General features: G+C 50.5%; 1 protein-coding gene across 1 annotated transcript in view; it reads right to left on the bottom strand.

The window, feature by feature from the left end:
* The window catches only part of eif3c (eukaryotic translation initiation factor 3, subunit C), a gene marked incomplete at both ends in the record, with an annotated part of 47,241 nt that overhangs the window by 14,884 nt on the left and 12,933 nt on the right, over window positions 1-19,424 (bottom strand). The window contains 4 exons of the mRNA XM_041180110.1: window positions 2,636-2,761; window positions 3,436-3,577; window positions 4,933-5,036; window positions 5,287-5,449. Of these exons, the coding sequence (XP_041036044.1) occupies window positions 2,636-2,761; window positions 3,436-3,577; window positions 4,933-5,036; window positions 5,287-5,449 (535 nt within the window). The remainder of the gene's footprint in view (window positions 1-2,635; window positions 2,762-3,435; window positions 3,578-4,932; window positions 5,037-5,286; window positions 5,450-19,424) is intronic.

The raw sequence follows: 19,424 nt of genomic DNA, 5'->3' as shown, positions 1-19,424 counted from the left end.
GCAGGGAGAGAGAGAGAGAGGGACACGCAGGGAGAGAGAGAGAGAGAGAGGGACACGCAGGGAGAGAGAGAGAGAGGGACACGCAGGGAGAGAGAGAGAGAGGGACACGCAGGGGGAGAGAGAGAGAGGGACACGCAGGGAGAGAGAGAGAGAGGGACACGCAGGGAGAGAGAGAGAGAGGGACACGCAGGGAGAGAGAGAGAGAGGGACACGCAGGGAGAGAGAGAGAGGGACACGCAGGGAGAGAGAGAGAGGGACACGCAGGGAGAGAGAGAGAGGGACACGCAGGGAGAGAGAGGGGGACACGCAGGGAGAGAGAGGGGGACACGCAGGGAGAGAGAGAGGGGGACACGCAGGGAGAGAGAGAGAGAGGGACAGGTAGGGAGAGAGAGAGAGAGGGACAGGCAGGGAGAGAGAGAGAGAGGGACACGCAGGGAGAGAGAGAGAGAGGTACACGCAGGGAGAGAGAGAGAGAAGGACACGCAGGGAGAGAGAGAGAGGGACACGCAGGGAGAGAGAGAGAGGGACACGCAGGGAGAGAGAGAGAGGGACACGCAGGGAGAGAGAGGGAGAGGGACACGCAGGGAGAGAGAGGGAGAGGGACACGCAGGGAGAGAGAGGGAGAGGGACACGCAGGGAGAGAGAGAGAGAGGGACACGCAGGGAGAGAGAGAGAGAGAGGGACACGCAGGGAGAGAGAGAGAGAGAGGGACACGCAGGGAGAGAGAGAGAGGGACACGCAGGGAGAGAGAGAGAGAGAGGGACACGCAGGGAGAGAGAGAGAGAGAGGGACACACGCAGGGAGAGAGAGAGAGAGAGGGACACACGCAGGGAGAGAGAGAGAGAGGGACACGCAGGGAGAGAGAGAGAGGGACACGCAGGGAGAGAGAGAGAGAGGGACACGCAGGGAGAGAGAGAGAGAGGGACACGCAGGGAGAGAGAGAGAGAGGGACACGCAGGGAGAGAGAGAGAGGGACACGCAGGGAGAGAGAGAGAGAGGGACACGCAGGGAGAGAGAGAGAGAGGGACACGCAGGGGGAGAGAGAGAGAGGGACACGCAGGGAGAGAGAGAGAGAGGGACACGCAGGGAGAGAGAGAGAGAGGGACACGCAGGGAGAGAGAGAGAGAGAGGGACACGCAGGGAGAGAGAGAGAGGGACACGCAGGGAGAGAGAGAGAGAGAGGGACACGCAGGGAGAGAGAGAGAGGGACACGCAGGGAGAGAGAGAGGGGGACACGCAGGGAGAGAGAGAGGGGGCCACGCAGGGAGAGAGAGAGGGGGACACGCAGGGAGAGAGAGAGAGAGGGACAGGTAGGGAGAGAGAGAGAGAGGGACACGCAGGGAGAGAGAGAGAGAGGGACACGCAGGGAGAGAGAGAGAGAGGTACACGCAGGGAGAGAGAGAGAGAAGGACACGCAGGGAGAGAGAGAGAGGGACACGCAGGGAGAGAGAGAGAGGGACACGCAGGGAGAGAGAGAGAGGGACACGCAGGGAGAGAGAGGGAGAGGGACACGCAGGGAGAGAGAGAGAGAGGGACACGCAGGGAGAGAGAGAGAGAGAGGGACACGCAGGGAGAGAGAGAGAGAGAGGGACACGCAGGGAGAGAGAGAGAGGGACACGCAGGGAGAGAGAGAGAGAGAGGGACACGCAGGGAGAGAGAGAGAGAGAGGGACACGCAGGGAGAGAGAGAGAGAGAGGGACACACGCAGGGAGAGAGAGAGAGAGGGACACGCAGGGAGAGAGAGAGAGGGACACGCAGGGAGAGAGAGAGAGAGGGACACGCAGGGAGAGAGAGAGAGAGGGACACGCAGGGAGAGAGAGAGAGAGGGACACGCAGGGAGAGAGAGAGAGAGGGACACGCAGGAGAGAGAGAGAGAGGGACACGCAGGGAGAGAGAGAGAGAGGGACACGCAGGGGGAGAGAGAGAGAGGACACGCAGGGAGAGAGAGAGAGAGGGACACGCAGGGAGAGAGAGAGAGGGACACGCAGGGAGAGAGAGAGAGAGGGACACGCAGGGAGAGAGAGAGAGGGACACGCAGGGAGAGAGAGAGAGGGACACGCAGGGAGAGAGAGAGAGGGACACGCAGGGAGAGAGAGAGAGAGAGACACACAGGGAGAGAGAGAGAGAGGGACACGCAGGGAGAGAGAGAGAGAGGGACACGCAGGGAGAGAGAGAGAGAGGGACACGCAGGGAGAGAGAGAGAGAGGGACACGCAGGGAGAGAGAGAGAGGGACAGCAGGGAGAGAGAGAGAGAGGGACACGCAGGGAGAGAGAGAGAGAGGGACACGCAGGGAGAGAGAGAGAGAGGAACACGCAGGGAGAGAGAGAGAGAGAGGGACACGCAGGGAGAGAGAGAGAGAGAGGGACACGCAGGGAGAGAGAGAGAGAGAGGGACACGCAGGGAGAGAGAGAGAGAGAGGGACACGCAGGGAGAGAGAGAGAGAGAGGGACACGCAGGGAGAGAGAGAGAGGGGGGGACACAGAGAGATCAAGCAGGTTTCAAGAGCTCGGCTGGGTAGGGGTGGGGTAGCACAGAGTGAGGGGCAGTCAACAGGGATGTTGTGGGGAGGGGGTCATGGCCAGAGAGATGAGATGGGGGAGGGGAGGCGAGGGGAGGGGGAGGAGATGTCATTACCTGTTCAGCATTGGAGAGATTCTCTGAATCCTCCCCAATATTCTCCCCGATGAAGATGTTGGGACATTCGAACAGGATATCGAGCAGGTTATCCACACAGCCCAGACATTTCCTCCACATATCTTGCTGCAAGGGGAAAAGGGGAACATCAGAAGCTGCAGAGGGAGCTTTACTCTGTATCTAACCCCGTGCTGTACCTGTTCTGGGAGTGTTTGATGGGGACGGTGTAGAGGGACCTTTACTCTGTATATAACCCCGTGCTGTACCTGTCCTTGGAGTGTTTGATGGGGACAGTGTAGAGGGAGATTTACTCTGTATCTAACCCCGCGCTGTACCTGTCCTGGGAGTGTTTGATGGGGACGGTGTAGAGGGAGATTTACTCTGTATCTAACCACGTGCTGTACCTGTCCTGGGAGTGTTTGATGGAGACAGTGTAGAGGGAGATTTACTCTGTATCTAACCCCGTGCTGTACCTGTCCTGGGAGTGTTTGATGGAGACAGTGTAGAGGGAGATTTACTCTGTATCTAACCCCGTGCTGTACCTGCCCTGGGATTGTTTGATGGGGACAGTGTAGAGGGAGATTTACTCTGTATCTCACCCCGTGTTGTACCTGTCCTGGGAGTGTTTGATGGGGACAGTGTAGAGGGAGATTTACTCTGTATCTAACCCCGTGCTGTACCTGTCCTGGGAGTGTTTGATGAGGACGGTGTAGAGGGAGATTTACTCTGTATCTAACCCCGTGCTGTACCTGTCCTGGGAGTGTTTGATGGGGACGGTGTAGAGGGAGATTTACTCTTACCTTCATACACGACGCCAGGTTAGGATTGTAGTCGTACAATGAAGCCACGATGTTGAACTTGATTTTCAGCATGATGCCCTCTCCCAGGTTGTGGGCCACAGAGATGGTGCAGAGCTCCGTCAGCATCTCGATCTGGGCTGCCCTGTCCCGGGTCAACAACGAGAGGCGAGGTGAAATCTCGAGGCGCGAGGCAGCGGGACGCCAGCCTTTCCCAACCACGCGGGGGCGGACCGAGACCGAGGGGAAGGGGTGGCGAGCGCAGCTTCGAGGCCCTTCAGCGTGCGGCCTGTGTGCTCCCACTCTCTCAGCTCCCTGCCAGTATGTACCCAACTCTCCCCTCTCGAAGCTTTCCTGTCGAATCTGCTTGCGCCGTCCAGCAGTGCTCTGTACCTTCGTGCTCCCGCTCTCTCTCCCTCAGCTCCCTGCTAGTATGTACCCAACTCTCCCCTCTCGAAGCTTTCCTGTCGAATCTGCTTGCGCCACCCGGCAGCGCTCTGTACCTTCGTGCTCCCGCTCTCTCTCCCTCTCGCTCAGCTCCCTGCGCGTGCATACCCAACTCTCCCCTCTCGAGGCTTTCCTGTCGAATCTGCTTGCGCCGCCCGGCAGCGCTCTGTACCTTCGTGCTCCCGCTCTCTCTCCCTCTCGCTCAGCTCCCTGCGCGTGCATACCCAACTCTCCCCTCTCGAGGCTTTCCTGTTGAATCTGCTTGCGCCGTCCGGCAGTGCTCTGTACCTTCGTGCTCCCGCTCTCTCTCCCTCAGCTCCCTGCCAGTATGTACCCAACTCTCGGCAGTGACATCTCGGCAGTCCGTCGAGCGGCTGCGCAGGTCCCCGTGCTCCAGGACGTTCCAGGCACCCCCCACCCCCCCAACAACCCCCCACCCCACGGCTCAGTCAGGGGGCTCCGGGTAGGGCCGGGGGAGAACGAACCCCCGGGGGGGCTGAAAGGGTTAAACTGCGAGGGCCCGGTCACACTGCGGTGCTCCCTCCAGCCTGGAAGGTTATCCGGTGGATCAGATCGGGAGGGGCTGGGAGGTGATTATCGGATCCGATAGGGTCGACGGGAGAGAAACTATTGCCCCGGGGAGGGGGAGGGAATAGTCCTGGACGAGGAGGTTAAAGTTCACGCCAGGCCGCTCGGTGTGGGGGGAGGTCAGGAAACACTCCCCCCACCCAGAGGGGAGCGGAACCTGTATATCTCTCTCTCTCTCTCTCACACACACACTAAAATGGCGTCCATGCCGGGTACAAATTAATTCATGAGCGAGGTGGATAGATTGTTGTGGGTTGGGGTGGGGGGGGGGTGGTGATTGAGGGATATGGAACATGGGAGGGTAAATGGAGCCGTGATACAGTCCAGCCATGGTCTGACAGAGCGCTGGAACAGCCTCCAGAGGGGCTGAATGGCCTCCTCCTGTTCCTGTGTAACAGGGCTGGAGAGGGGCTGAATGGCCTCCTCCTGTGCACTGACCGGGCGATCGGTCCCCTCTGAATTTACCTGTCCGTCCCCTTCTTCCCTCGAGCCTGTAGAATCTCGTTCAGTTTCTTCAGGACCACAGTGTGGTTGATCTCAGTGCCCTTGGCAAACATCTTGGGCTTTTCCTGTAGAGAGAGGGAGGGAAGGGGAAACCTGATCAATCACATCGCTCGAACACTCCTAACACCCCACACACAGCCCATGGGGGAGGACTCATACCCCGGGGAGAGTCGGTGCCCGGAACCCGGGGGAGAGTCGGTGCCTGGACCCTGGGGGAGAGTCGGTGCCCGTAGGGGCGGAGAGTTGGGGGGGGGGTGGGGGGTGTAGAGAGCGGGTGCCCGTAGTGGGGAGAGTGGGGGGGGTACAGCCACTTACCGAGACCATGGGAGCCCCGCCCTTGACGGGTTTCCACTCTCCGCCCTCGTTATCTTCCTCATCCTCGTCCTCGTTCTTTTTTTTATCCTTGCGTTCCATCCGTTTCTTCATCTTATCATCCCGTTTCCGGTCCGCAGCTCGTTTCTCATCTTCTGTCGGCTGCCTGGATGCAGGAAGGGGTATTCAACCGATGGCTGGGGTCCGAATATAATATAACCGCCTGTACCCCTCGATGTGACTCTCTCCCAGCTATCTGTTACCCTGTATATAATATAACCCCCTGTACCCCTCGATGTGCCGCTCTCCCAGCTATCTGTTACCCTGTATATAATATAACCCCCTGTACCCCTCGATGTGACTCTCTCCCAGCTATCTGTTACCCTGTATATAATATAACCCACTGTACCCCTCGATGTGACTCTCCCAGCTGTTACCCTGTATATAACCCCCTGTACCCCTCGATGTGACTCTCTCCCAGCTATCTGTTACCCTGTATATAATATAACCCCCTGTACCCCTCGATGTGTGGCTCTCCCAGCTATCTGTTACCCTGTACATAATATAACCCCCTGTACCGCTCGATGTGACTCTCTCCCAGCTGTTACCCTGTATATAATATAACCCCCTGTACCCCTCGATGTGACTCTCTCCCAGCTATCTGATACCCTGTATATAATATAACCCCCTGTACCCCTCGATGTGACTCTCTCCCAGCTGTTACCCTGTATATAATATAACCCCCTGTACCCCTCGATGTGACTCTCTCCCAGCTATCTGTTACCCTGTATATAATATACCCCCCCTGTACCCCTCGATGTGACTCTCTCCCAGCTATCTGTTACCCTGTATATAATATAACCCCCGTACCCCTCGATGTGACTCTCTCCCAGCTATCTGTTACCCTGTATATAATATACCCCCCTGAACCCCTCGATGTGACTCTCTCCCAGCTATCTGTTACCCTGTATATAATATAACCCCCTGTACCCCTCGATGTGACTCTCTCCCAGCTATCTGTTACCCTGTATATAATATACCCCCCTGTACCCCTCGATGTGACTCTCCCAGCTATCTGTTACCCTGTATATAATATAACCCACTGTACACCTCGATGTGACTCTCCCAGCTGTTACCCTGTATACAATATAACCCCCTGTACCCCTCGATGTGACTCTCCCAGCTATCTGTTACCCTGTACATAATATAACCCACTGTACCCCTCGATGTGACTCTCCCAGCTATCTGTTAACCTGTACATAATATAACCCCCTGTACCCCTCGATGTGACTCTCTCCCGGCTATCTGTTACCCTGTATATAATATAACCCCCTGTACCCCTCGATGTGACTCTCCCAGCTATCTGTTACCCTGTATATAATATAACCCCCTGTACCCCTCGATGTGACTCTCTCCCAGCTATCTGTTACCCTGTATATAATATAACCCCTGTACCCTCGATGTGTCGCTCTCCCAGCTATCTGTTACCCTGTATATAATATAACCCCCTGTACCCTCGATGTGTCGCTCTCCCAGCTATCTGTTACCCTGTATATAATATAATCCCCTGTACCCCTCGATGTGACTCTCTCCCAGCTATCTGTTACCCTGTATATAATATAACCCCTGTACCGCTCGATGTGACTCTCCCAGCTATCTGTTACCCTGTATATAACCCCCTGTACCCCTCGATGTGACTCTCTCCCAGCTATCTGTTACCCTGTATATAATATAACCCCCTTTACCCTCGATGTGACTCTCTCCCAGCTATCTGTTACCCTGTATATAATATACCCCCCTGTACCCCTCGATGTGTTTCTCTCCCAGCTATCTGTTACCCTCTATATAATATAACCCCCTGTACCCCTCGATGTGTTTCTCTCCCAGCTATCTGTTACCCTGTATATAATATAACGCCCTGTACCCCTCGATGTGAGTCTCTCCCAGCTATCTGTTACCCTGTATATAATATAACCCCCTGTACCCCTCGATGTGACTCCCAGCTATCTATTGCCCTGTATATAATATAACCCCCTGTACCCCTCGATGTGACTCTCCCAGCTATCTGTTACCCTGTAAATATAACCCACGGTACCCCTCGATGTGACTCTCCCAGCTATCTGTTACCCTGTATATGATGTAACCCCCTGTACCCCTCGATGTGACTCTCTCCCAGCTATCTGTTACCCTGTATATAATATAACCCCCTGTACCCCTCGATGTGACTCTCTCCCAGCTATCTGTTACCCTGTATATAATATAACCCACTGTACCCCTCGATGTGACTCTCTCCCAGCTATCTGTTACCCTGTATATAATATACCCCCCTGAACCCCTCGATGTGACTCTCTCCCAGCTATCTGTTACCCTGTATATAATAAAACCCCCTGTACCGCTCGATGTGACTCTCCCCAGCTATCTCTTACCCTGTATATAACCCCCTGTACCCCTCGATGTGACTCTCTCCCAGCTATCTGTTACCCTGTATATAATATAAACCCCTGTACCCCTCGATGTGACTCTCTCCCAGCTATCTGTTACCCTGTATATAATATAACTCCCGTACCCCTCGATGTGACTCTCTCCCAGCTATCTGTTACCCTGTATATAATATACCCCCTGAACCCCTCGATGTGACTCTCTCCCAGCTATCTGTTACCCTGTATATAATATAAACCCCTGTACCCCTCGATGTGACTTTCTCCCAGCTATCTGTTACCCTGTATATAATATACACCCCTGTACCCCTCGATGTGACTCTCCCAGCTATCTGTTACCCTGTATATAATATAACCCACTGTACCCCTCGATGTGACTCTCCCAGCTGTTACCCTGTATATAATATAACCCCCTGTACCCCTCGATGTGACTCTCCCAGCTATCTGTTACCCTGTACATAATATAACCCCCTGTACCCCTCGATGTGACTCTCCCAGCTATCTGTTAACCTGTACATAATATAACCCCCTGTACCCCTCGATGTGACTCTCTCCCGGCTATCTGTTACCCTGTATATAATATACCCCCTTGTACCCCTCGATGTGACTCTCTCCCAGCTATCTGTTACCCTGTATATAATATACCCCCCTGTACCCCTCGATGTGACTCTCTCCCAGCTATCTGTTACCCTGTATATAATATAACCCCCTGTACCCCTCGATGTGACACCCTCCCAGCTATCTGTTACCCTGTATATAATATAACCCCCTGTACCCCTCCATGTGACTCTGTCCCAGCTGTTACCCTGTACATAATATAACCCACTGTACCCTCGATGTGACTCTCCCAGTTATCGTTACCCTGTACATAATGTAACCCCCTGTACCCCTCGATAACCCACTGTACCCCTCGATGTGACTCTCCCAGCTATCTGTTACCCTGTATAATTATAACCCCACTGTACCCCTCGATGTGACTCTCTCGCAGCTATCTGTTACCCTGTATATAATATAACCCACTGTACCCCTCGAATGTGACTCTCCCAGCTATCTGTTACCCTGTATATAATATAACCCCCTGTACCGCTCGATGTGACTCTCCCAGCTATCTGTTACCCTGTATATAACCCCCTGTACCCCTCGATGTGACTCTCTCCCAGCTATCTGTTACCCTGTATATAATATAACCCCCTGTACCCCTCGATGTGACTCTCCCAGCTATCTGTTACCCTGTATATAATATAACCCACTGTACACCTCGATGTGACTCTCCCAGCTGTTACCCTGTATACAATATAACCCCCTGTACCCCTCGAGTGACCTCTCCAGCTATCTGTTACCCTGTACATAATATAACCCACTGTACCCCTCGATGTGACTCTCCCAGCTATCTGTTAACCTGTACATAATATAACCCCCTGTACCCTCGATGTGACTCTCTCCAGGCTATCTGTTACCCTGTATATAATATACCCCCTGTACCCCTCGATGTGAATCTCTCCCAGCTATCTGTTACCCTGTATATAATATAACCCCCTGTACCCCTCGATGTGACTCACTCCCAGCTATCTGTTACCCTGTATATAATATAACCCCCTGTACCCCTCGATGTGTCTCTCCCAGCTATCTGTTACCCTGTATATAATATAACCCCCTGTACCCCTCGATGTGTCGCTCTCCCAGCTATCTGTTACCCTGTATATAATATAATCCCCTGTACCCCTCGATGTGACTCTCTCCCAGCTATCTGTTACCCTGTATATAATATAACCCCCTGTACCGCTCGATGTGACTCTCCCAGCTATCTGTTACCCTGTATATAACCCCTGTACCCCTCGATGTGACTCTCTCCCAGCTATCTGTTACCCTGTATATAATATAACCCCCTTTACCCCTCGATGTGACTCTCTCCCAGCTATCTGTTACCCTGTATATAATATACCCCCCTGTACCCCTCGATGTGTTTCTCTCCCAGCTATCTGTTACCCTCTATATAATATAACCCCCTGTACCCCTCGATGTGTTTCTCTCCCAGCTATCTGTTACCCTGTATATAATATAACGCCCTGTACCCCTCGATGTGAGTCTCTCCCAGCTATCTGTTACCCTGTATATAATATAACCCCCTGTACCCCTCGATGTGACTCTCCCAGCTATCTATTGCCCTGTATATAATATAACCCCCTGTACCCCTCGATGTGACTCTCCCAGCTATCTGTTACCCTGTAAATATAACCCCCGGTACCCCTCGATGTGACTCTCCCAGCTATCTGTTACCCTGTATATGATATAACCCCCTGTACCCCTCGATGTGACGCTCGCCCAGCTATCTGTTACCCTGTATATAATATACCCCCCTGTACCCCTCGATGTGACTCTCTCCCAGCTATCTGTTACCCTGTATATAATATAACCCCTGAACCCCTCGATGTGACTCTCTCCCAGCTATCTGTTACCCTGTATATAATAAAACCCCCTGTACCGCTCGATGTGACTCTCCCAGCTATCTGTTACCCTGTATATAACCCCCTGTACCCCTCGATGTGACTCTCTCCCAGCTATCTGTTACCCTGTATATAATATAAACCCCTGTACCCCTCGATGTTTCTCTCTCCCAGCTATCTGTTACCCTGTATATAATATAACTCCCTGTACCCCTCGATGTGACTCTCTCCCAGCTATCTGTTACCCTGTATATAATATAACCCCCTGTACCCCTCGATGTGACTCTCTCCCAGCTATCTGTTACCCTGTATATAATATAACCCCCTGTACCCCTCGATGTGACTGTCTCCCAGCTATCTGTTACCCTGTATATAATATAACCCCTGTACCCCTCGATGTGACTCACCCAGCTATCTGTTACCCTGTATATAATATAACCCCCTGTACCCCTCGATGTGACTCTCTCCCAGCTTCTGTTACCCTGTATATAAAATTACCCTCTGTACCCCTCGATGTGACTCTCCCAGCTATCTGTTACCCTGTATATAATATAACCCCCTGTACCCCTCGATGTGACTCTCTCCCAGCTATCTGTTACCCTGTATATAATATAACCCCCTGTACCCCTCGATGTGACTCTCTCCCAGCTATCTGTTACCCTGTATATAATATAACCCCCTGTACCCCTCGATGTGACTCTCTCCCAGCTATCAGTTACCCTGTATAAAATATAACCCCCTGTACCGCTCGATGTGACTCTCTCTCAGCTATCTGTTACCCTGTATATAATTAACCCTATGTACCCCTCGATGTGACTCTCTCCCAGATATCTGTTACCCTGTATATAATATAACCCCTGTACCCCTCGATGTGACTCTCTCCCAGCTATCTGTTACCCTGTATATAATATAACCCCTGTACCCCTCGATGTGACTCTCTCCCAGCTATCTGTTACCCTGTATATAATATAACCCCCTGTACCCCTCGATGTGACTCTCTCCCAGCTATCTGTTACCCTGTATATAATATAACCCCTGTACCCCTCGATGTGACTCTCTCCCAGCTATCTGTTACCCTGTATATAATATAACCCCCTGTACCCTCGATGTGACTCTCTCCCAGCTATCTGTTACCCTGTATATAATATAACCCCCTGTCCCCTCGATGTGACTCTCTCCCAGCTATCTGTTACCCTGTATATAATATAACCCCCTGTACCCCTCGATGTGACTCTCTCCCATCTATTGTTACCCTGTATATGATATAACCCCCTGTACCCCTCGATGTGTCTCGCTCCCAGCTATCAGTTACCCTGTATATAATATAACCCCCTGAACACCTCGATGTGACTCTCTCCCAGCTATCTGTTACCCTGTATATAATATAACCCCCTGTACCCCTCGATGTGACTCTCTCCCAGCTATCTGTTACCCTGTACATAATATAACCCCCTGTACCCCTCGATGTGACTCTCTCCCAGCTATCTGTTACCCTGTATATAATATAACCCCCTGTACCCCTCGATGTGACTCTCTCCCAGCTATCTGTTACCCTGTATATAATATAACCCCCTGTACCCCTCGATGTGACTCTCTCCCAGCTATCTGTTACCCTGTATATAATATAACCCCCTGTACCCCTCGATGTGACTCTCTCCCAGCTATCTGTTACCCTGTATATAATATAACACCCTGTACCCCTCGATGTGTCGCTCTCCAGCTATCTGTTACCCTGTATATAATATAACCCCCTGTACCCCTCGATGTGTCGCTCTCCCAGCTATCTGTTACCCTGTATATAATATAATCCCCTGTACCCCTCGATGTGACTCTCTCCCAGCTATCTGTTACCCTGTATATAATATAACCCCCTGTACCGCTCGATGTGACTCTCCCAGCTATCTGTTACCCTGTATATAACCCCCTGTACCCCTCGATGTGACTCTCTCCCAGCTATCTGTTACCCTGTATATAATATAACCCCCTTTACCCCTCGATGTGACTCTCTCCCAGCTATCTGTTACCCTGTATATAATATACCCCCCTGTACCCCTCGATGTGTTTCTCTCCCAGCTATCTGTTACCCTCTATATAATATAACCCCCTGTACCCCTCGATGTGTTTCTCTCCCAGCTATCTGTTACCCTGTATATAATATAACGCCCTGTACCCCTCGATGTGAGTCTCTCCAGCTATCTGTTACCCTGTATATAATATAACCCCCTGTACCCCTCGATGTGACTCTCCCAGCTATCTATTGCCCTGTATATAATATAACCCCCTGTACCCCTCGATGTGACTCTCCCAGCTATCTGTTACCCTGTAAATATAACCCACGGTACCCCTCGATGTGACTCTCCCAGCTATCTGTTACCCTGTATATGATGTAACCCCCTGTACCCCTCGATGTGACTCTCTCCCAGCTATCTGTTACCCTGTATATAATATAACCCCCTGTACCCCTCGATGTGACTCTCTCCCAGCTATCTGTTACCCTGTATATAATATACCCCCCTGAACCCCTCGATGTGACTCTCTCCCAGCTATCTGTTACCCTGTATATAATAAAACCCCCTGTACCGCTCGATGTGACTCTCCCAGCTATCTGTTACCCTGTATATAACCCCCTGTACCCCTCGATGTGACTCTCTCCCAGCTATCTGTTACCCTGTATATAATATAAACCCCTGTACCCCTCGATGTGACTCTCTCCCAGCTATCTGTTACCCTGTATATAATATAACTCCCGTACCCCTCGATGTGACTCTCTCCCAGCTATCTGTTACCCTGTATATAATATACCCCCCTGAACCCCTCGATGTGACTCTCTCCCAGCTATCTGTTACCCTGTATATAATATAAACCCCTGTACCCCTCGATGTGACTTTCTCCCAGCTATCTGTTACCCTGTATATAATATACACCCCTGTACCCCTCGATGTGACTCTCCCAGCTATCTGTTACCCTGTATATAATATAACCCACTGTACCCCTCGATGTGACTCTCCCAGCTGTTACCCTGTATATAATATAACCCCCTGTACCCCTCGATGTGACTCTCCCAGCTATCTGTTACCCTGTACATAATATAACCCCCTGTACCCCTCGATGTGACTCTCCCAGCTATCTGTTAACCTGTACATAATATAACCCCCTGTACCCCTCGATGTGACTCTCTCCCGGCTATCTGTTACCCTGTATATAATATACCCCCTTGTACCCCTCGATGTGACTCTCTCCCAGCTATCTGTTACCCTGTATATAATATACCCCCCTGTACCCCTCGATGTGACTCTCTCCCAGCTATCTGTTACCCTGTATATAATATAACCCCCTGTACCCCTCGATGTGACTCTCTCCCAGCTATCTGTTACCCTGTATATAATATAACCCCCTGTACCCCTCGATGTGACTCTCTCCCAGCTGTTACCCTGTACATAATATAACCCACTGTACCCCTCGATGTGACTCTCCCAGTTATCTGTTACCCTGTACATAATGTAACCCCCTGTACCCCTCGATAACCCACTGTACCCCTCGATGTGACTCTCCCAGCTATCTGTTACCCTGTATATAATATAACCCACTGTACCCCTCGATGTGACTCTCTCGCAGCTATCTGTTACCCTGTATATAATATAACCCACTGTACCCCTCGATGTGACTCTCCCAGCTATCTGTTACCCTGTATATAATATAACCCCCTGTACCGCTCGATGTGACTCTCCCAGCTATCTGTTACCCTGTATATAACCCCCTGTACCCCTCGATGTGACTCTCTCCCAGCTATCTGTTACCCTGTATATAATATAACCCCCTGTACCCCTCGATGTGACTCTCTCCCAGCTATCTGTTACCCTGTATATAATATAACCCCCTGTACCCCTCGATGTGACTCTCTCCCAGCTATCTGTTACCCTGTATATAATATAACCCCCTGTACCCCTCGATGTGACTCTCTCCCAGCTATCTGTTACCCTGTATATAATATAACCCCCTGTACCCCTCGATGTGACTCTCTCCCAGCTATCTGTTACCCTGTATATAATATAACCCCCTGTACCCCTCGATGTGACTCTCTCCCAGTTATCTGTTACCCTGTACATAATATAACCCCCTGTACCGCTCGATGTGACTCTCCCAGCTATCTGTTACCCTGTATATAACCCCCTGTACCCCTCGATGTGACTCTCTCCCAGCTATCTGTTACCCTGTATATAATATAACCCCCTGTACCCCTCGATGTGACTCTCTCCCAGCTATCTGTTACCCTGTATATAATATAACTCCCTGTACCCCTCGATGTGACTCTCCCAGCTATCTGTTACCCTGTATATAATATAACCCCCTGTACCCCTCGATGTGACTCTCTCCCAGCTATCTGTTACCCTGTATATAATATAACCCCCTGTACCCCTCGATGAGACTCTCTCCCAGCTATCTGTTACCCTGTATATAATATAACCCCCCTGAACCCCTCGATGAGACTCTCTCCCAGCTATCTGTTACCCTGTATATAATAACCCCCCCTGAACCCCTCGATGTGACTCTCTCCCAGCTATCTGTTACCCTGTACATAATATAACCCCCTGTACCCCTCGATGAGACTCTCTCCCAGCTATCTGTTACCCTGTATATAATATAACCCACTGTACCCCTCAATGTGACTCTCTCCCAGCTATCTGTTACCCTGTATATAATATAACCCACTGTACCCCTCGATGTGACTCTCTCGCAGCTATCTGTTACCCTGTATATAATATAACCCACTGTACCCCTCGATGTGACTCTCCCAGCTATCTGTTACCCTGTATATAATATAACCCCCTGTACCGCTCGATGTGACTCTCCCAGCTATCTGTTACCCTGTATATAACCCCCTGTACCCCTCGATGTGACTCTCTCCCAGCTATCTGTTACCCTGTATATAATATAACCCCCTGTACCCCTCGATGTGACTCTCTCCCAGCTATCTGTTACCCTGTATATAATATAACCCCCTGTACCCCTCGATGTGACTCTCTCCCAGCTATCTGTTACCCTGTATATAATATAACCCCCTGTACCCCTCGATGTGACTCTCTCCCAGCTATCTGTTACCCTGTATATAATATACCCCCCCTGTACCCCTCGATGTGTTTCTCTCCCAGCTATCTGTTACCCTGTATATAATATAACCCCCTGTACCCCTCGATGTGACTCTCTCCCAGCTATCTGTTACCCTGTATATAACGCCCTGTACCCCTCGATGTGAGTCTCTCCCAGCTATCTGTTACCCTGTATATAATATAACCCCCTGTACCCCTCGATGTGACTCTCCCAGCTATCTATTGCCCTGTATATAATATAACCCACTGTACCCCTCGATGTGACTCTCCCAGCTATCTGTTACCCTGTAAATATAACCCACGGTACCCCTCGATGTGACTCTCCCAGCTATCTGTTACCCTGTATATAATGTAACCCCCTGTACCCCTCGATGTGACTCTCTCCCAGCTATCTGTTACCCTGTATATAATATAACCCACTGTACCCCTCGATGTGACTCTCTCCCAGCTATCTGTTACCCTGTATATAATATAACCCACTGTACCCCTCGATGTGACTCTCTCCCAGCTATCTGTTACCCTGTATATAATATACCCCCTTAACCCCTCGATGTGACTCTCTCCCAGCTATCTGTTACCCTGTATATAATAAAACCCCCTGTACCGCTCGATGTGACTCTCCCAGCTATCTGTTACCCTGTATATAACCCCCTGTACCCCTCGATGTGACTCTCTCCCAGCTATCTGTTACCCTGTATATAATATAAACCCCTGTACCCCTCGATGTGACTCTCTCCCAGCTATCTGTTACCCTGTATATAATATAACCCCCTGTACCCCTCGATGTGACGCTCGCCCAGCTATCTGTTACCCTGTATATAATATACCCCCCTGAACCCCTCGATGTGACTCTCTCCCAGCTATCTGTTACCCTGTATATAATATAACCCCCTGTACCCCTCGATGTGACTCTCTCCCAGCTATCTGTTACCCTGTATATAATATAACCCCCTGTACCCCTCGATGTGACTCTCCCAGCTATCTGTTACCCTGTATATAATATAACCCCCTGTACACCTCGATGTGACTCTCCCAGCTATCTGTTACCCTGTATATAATATAACCCCCTGTACCCCTCGATGTGACTCTCTCCAGCTATCTGTTACCCTGTATATAATATAACCCCCTGTACCCCTCGATGTGACTCTCCCAGCTATCTGTTACCCTGTATATAATATAACCCCCTGTACCCCTCGATGTTACTCTCTCCCAACTATCTGTTACCCTGCATATAATATAACCCCCTGTGCCCCTCGATGTGACACCCTCCCAGCTATCTGTTACCCTGTATATAATATAACGCCCTGTACCCCTCCATGTGACTCTCTCCCAGCTATCTGTTACCCTGTATATAATATAACCCCCTGTACCCCTCGATGTGACTCTCTCCCAGCTATCTGTTACCCTGTATATAATATAACCCCCTGTACCCCTCGATGTGTCTCTCTCCCAGCTATCTGTTACCCTGTATATAATATAACCCCTGTACCCCTCGATGTGACTCTCTCCCAGCTATCTGTTACCCTGTATATAATATAACCCCCTGTACCCCTCGATGTGACTCTCTCCCAGCTATCTGTTACCCTGTATATAATATAACCCCCTGTACCCCTCGATGTGACTCTCTCCCAGCTATCTGTTACCCTGTATATAATATAACCCCCTGTACCCCTCGATGTGACTCTCTCCCAGCTATCTGTTACCCTGTATATAATATAACCCCCTGTACCACTCGATGTGACTCTCTCCCAGCTATCTGTTACCCTGTATATAATATAACCCCCTGTACCCCTCGATGTGTCTCTCTCCCAGCTATCTGTTACCCTGTATATAATATAACCCCCTGTACCCCTCGATGTGACTCTCTCCCAGCTATCTGTTACCCTGTATATAATATAACCCCCTGTACCCCTCGATGTGACGCTCGCCCAGCTATCTGTTACCCTGTATATAATATAACCCCCTGTACCCCTCGATGTGACTCTCTCCCAGCTATCTGTTACCCTGTATATAATATAACCCCCTGTACCCCTCGATGTGACTCTCTCCCAGCTATCTGTTACCCTGTATATAATATAACCCCCTGTACCCCTCGATGTGACTCTCTCCCAGCTATCTGTTACCCTGTATATAATATAACCCCCTGTACCCCTCGATGTGACTCTCTCCCAGCTATCTGTTACCCTGTATATAATATAACCCCCTGTACCCCTCGATGTGACTCTCTCCCAGCTATCTGTTACCCTGTATATAATATAACCCCCTGTACCCCTCGATGTGACTCTCTCCCAGCTATCTGTTACCCTGTATATAATATAACCCCCTGTACCCCTCGATGTGACTCTCTCCCAGCTATCTGTTACCCTGTATATAATATAACCCCCTGTACCCCTCGATGTGACTCTCTCCCAGCTATCTGTTACCCTGTATATAATATAACCCCCTGTACCCCTCGATGTGACTCTCTCCCAGCTATCTGTTACCCTGTATATAATATAACCCCCTGTACCCCTCGATGTGACTCTCTCCCAGCTATCTGTTACCCTGTATATAATATAACCCCCTGTACCCCTCGATGTGACTCTCTCCCAGCTATCTGTTACCCTGTATATAATATAACCCCCTGTACCCCTCGATGTGACTCTCTCCCAGCTATCTGTTACCCTGTATATAATATAACCCCCTGTACCCCTCGATGTGACTCTCTCCCAGCTATCTGTTACCCTGTATATAATATAACCCCCTGTACCCCTCGATGTGACTCTCTCCCAGCTATCTGTTACCCTGTATATAATATAACCCCCTGTACCCCTCGATGTGACTCTCTCCCAGCTATCTGTTACCCTGTATATAATATAACCCCCTGTACCCCTCGATGTGACTCTCTCCCAGCTATCTGTTACCCTGTATATAATATAACCCCCTGTACCCCTCGATGTGACTCTCTCCCAGCTATCTGTTACCCTGTATATAATATAACCCCCTGTACCCCTCGATGTGACTCTCTCCCAGCTATCTGTTACCCTGTATATAATATAACCCCCTGTACCCCTCGATGTGACTCTCTCCCAGCTATCTGTTACCCTGTATATAATATAACCCCCTGTACCCCTCGATGTGACTCTCTCCCAGCTATCTGTTACCCTGTATATAATATAACCCCCTGTACCCCTCGATGTGACTCTCTCCCAGCTATCTGTTACCCTGTATATAATATAACCCCCTGTACCCCTCGATGTGACTCTCTCCCAGCTATCTGTTACCCTGTATATAATATAACCCCTGTACCCCTCGATGTGACTCTCTCCCAGCTATCTGTTACCCTGTATATAATATAACCCCTGTACCCCTCGATGTGACTCTCTCCCAGCTATCTGTTACCCTGTATATAATATAACCCCCTGTACCCCTCGATGTGACTCTCTCCCAGCTATCTGTTACCCTGTATATAATATACCCCCCTGTACCCCTCGATGTGACTCTCTCCCAGCTATCTGTTACCCTGTATATAATATAACCCCCTGTACCCCTCGATGTGACTCTCTCCCAGCTATCTGTTACCCTGTATATAATATAACCCCCTGTACCCCTCGATGTGCCTCTTTCCAGCTATCTGTTACCCTGTACATAATATAACCCCCTGTACCCCTCGATGTGACTCTCCCAGCGATCTGTTACCCTATATAAAATATAACCCCCTGTACCCCTCGATGTGACTCTCTCTCCAGCTATCTGTTACCCTGTATATAATATAACCCCCTGTACCCCTCGATGTGACTCTCTCCCAGCTATCTGTTACCCTGTATATAATATAACCCCCTGTACCCCTCGATGTGACTCTCTCCCAGCTATCTGTTACCCTGTATATAATATAACCCCCTGTACCCCTCGATGTGACTCTCTCCCAGCTATCTGTTACCCTGTATATAATATAACCCCCTGTACCCCTCGATGTGACTCTCTCCCAGCTATCTGTTACCCTGTATATAATATAACCCCCTGTACCCCTCGATGTGACTCTCTCCCAGCTATCTGTTACCCTGTATATAATATAACCCCCTGTACCCCTCGATGTGACTCTCTCCCAGCTATCTGTTACCCTGTATATAATATAACCCCCTGTACCCCTCGATGTGACTCTCTCCCAGCTA

Source organism: Carcharodon carcharias, chromosome 40, assembly GCF_017639515.1.
Source record: "Carcharodon carcharias isolate sCarCar2 chromosome 40, sCarCar2.pri, whole genome shotgun sequence".
NCBI lineage: Eukaryota > Metazoa > Chordata > Chondrichthyes > Lamniformes > Lamnidae > Carcharodon > Carcharodon carcharias.
Note: the sequence above shows the minus strand (reverse complement) of the source record. Positions and strands in the feature narration are given on the sequence as shown.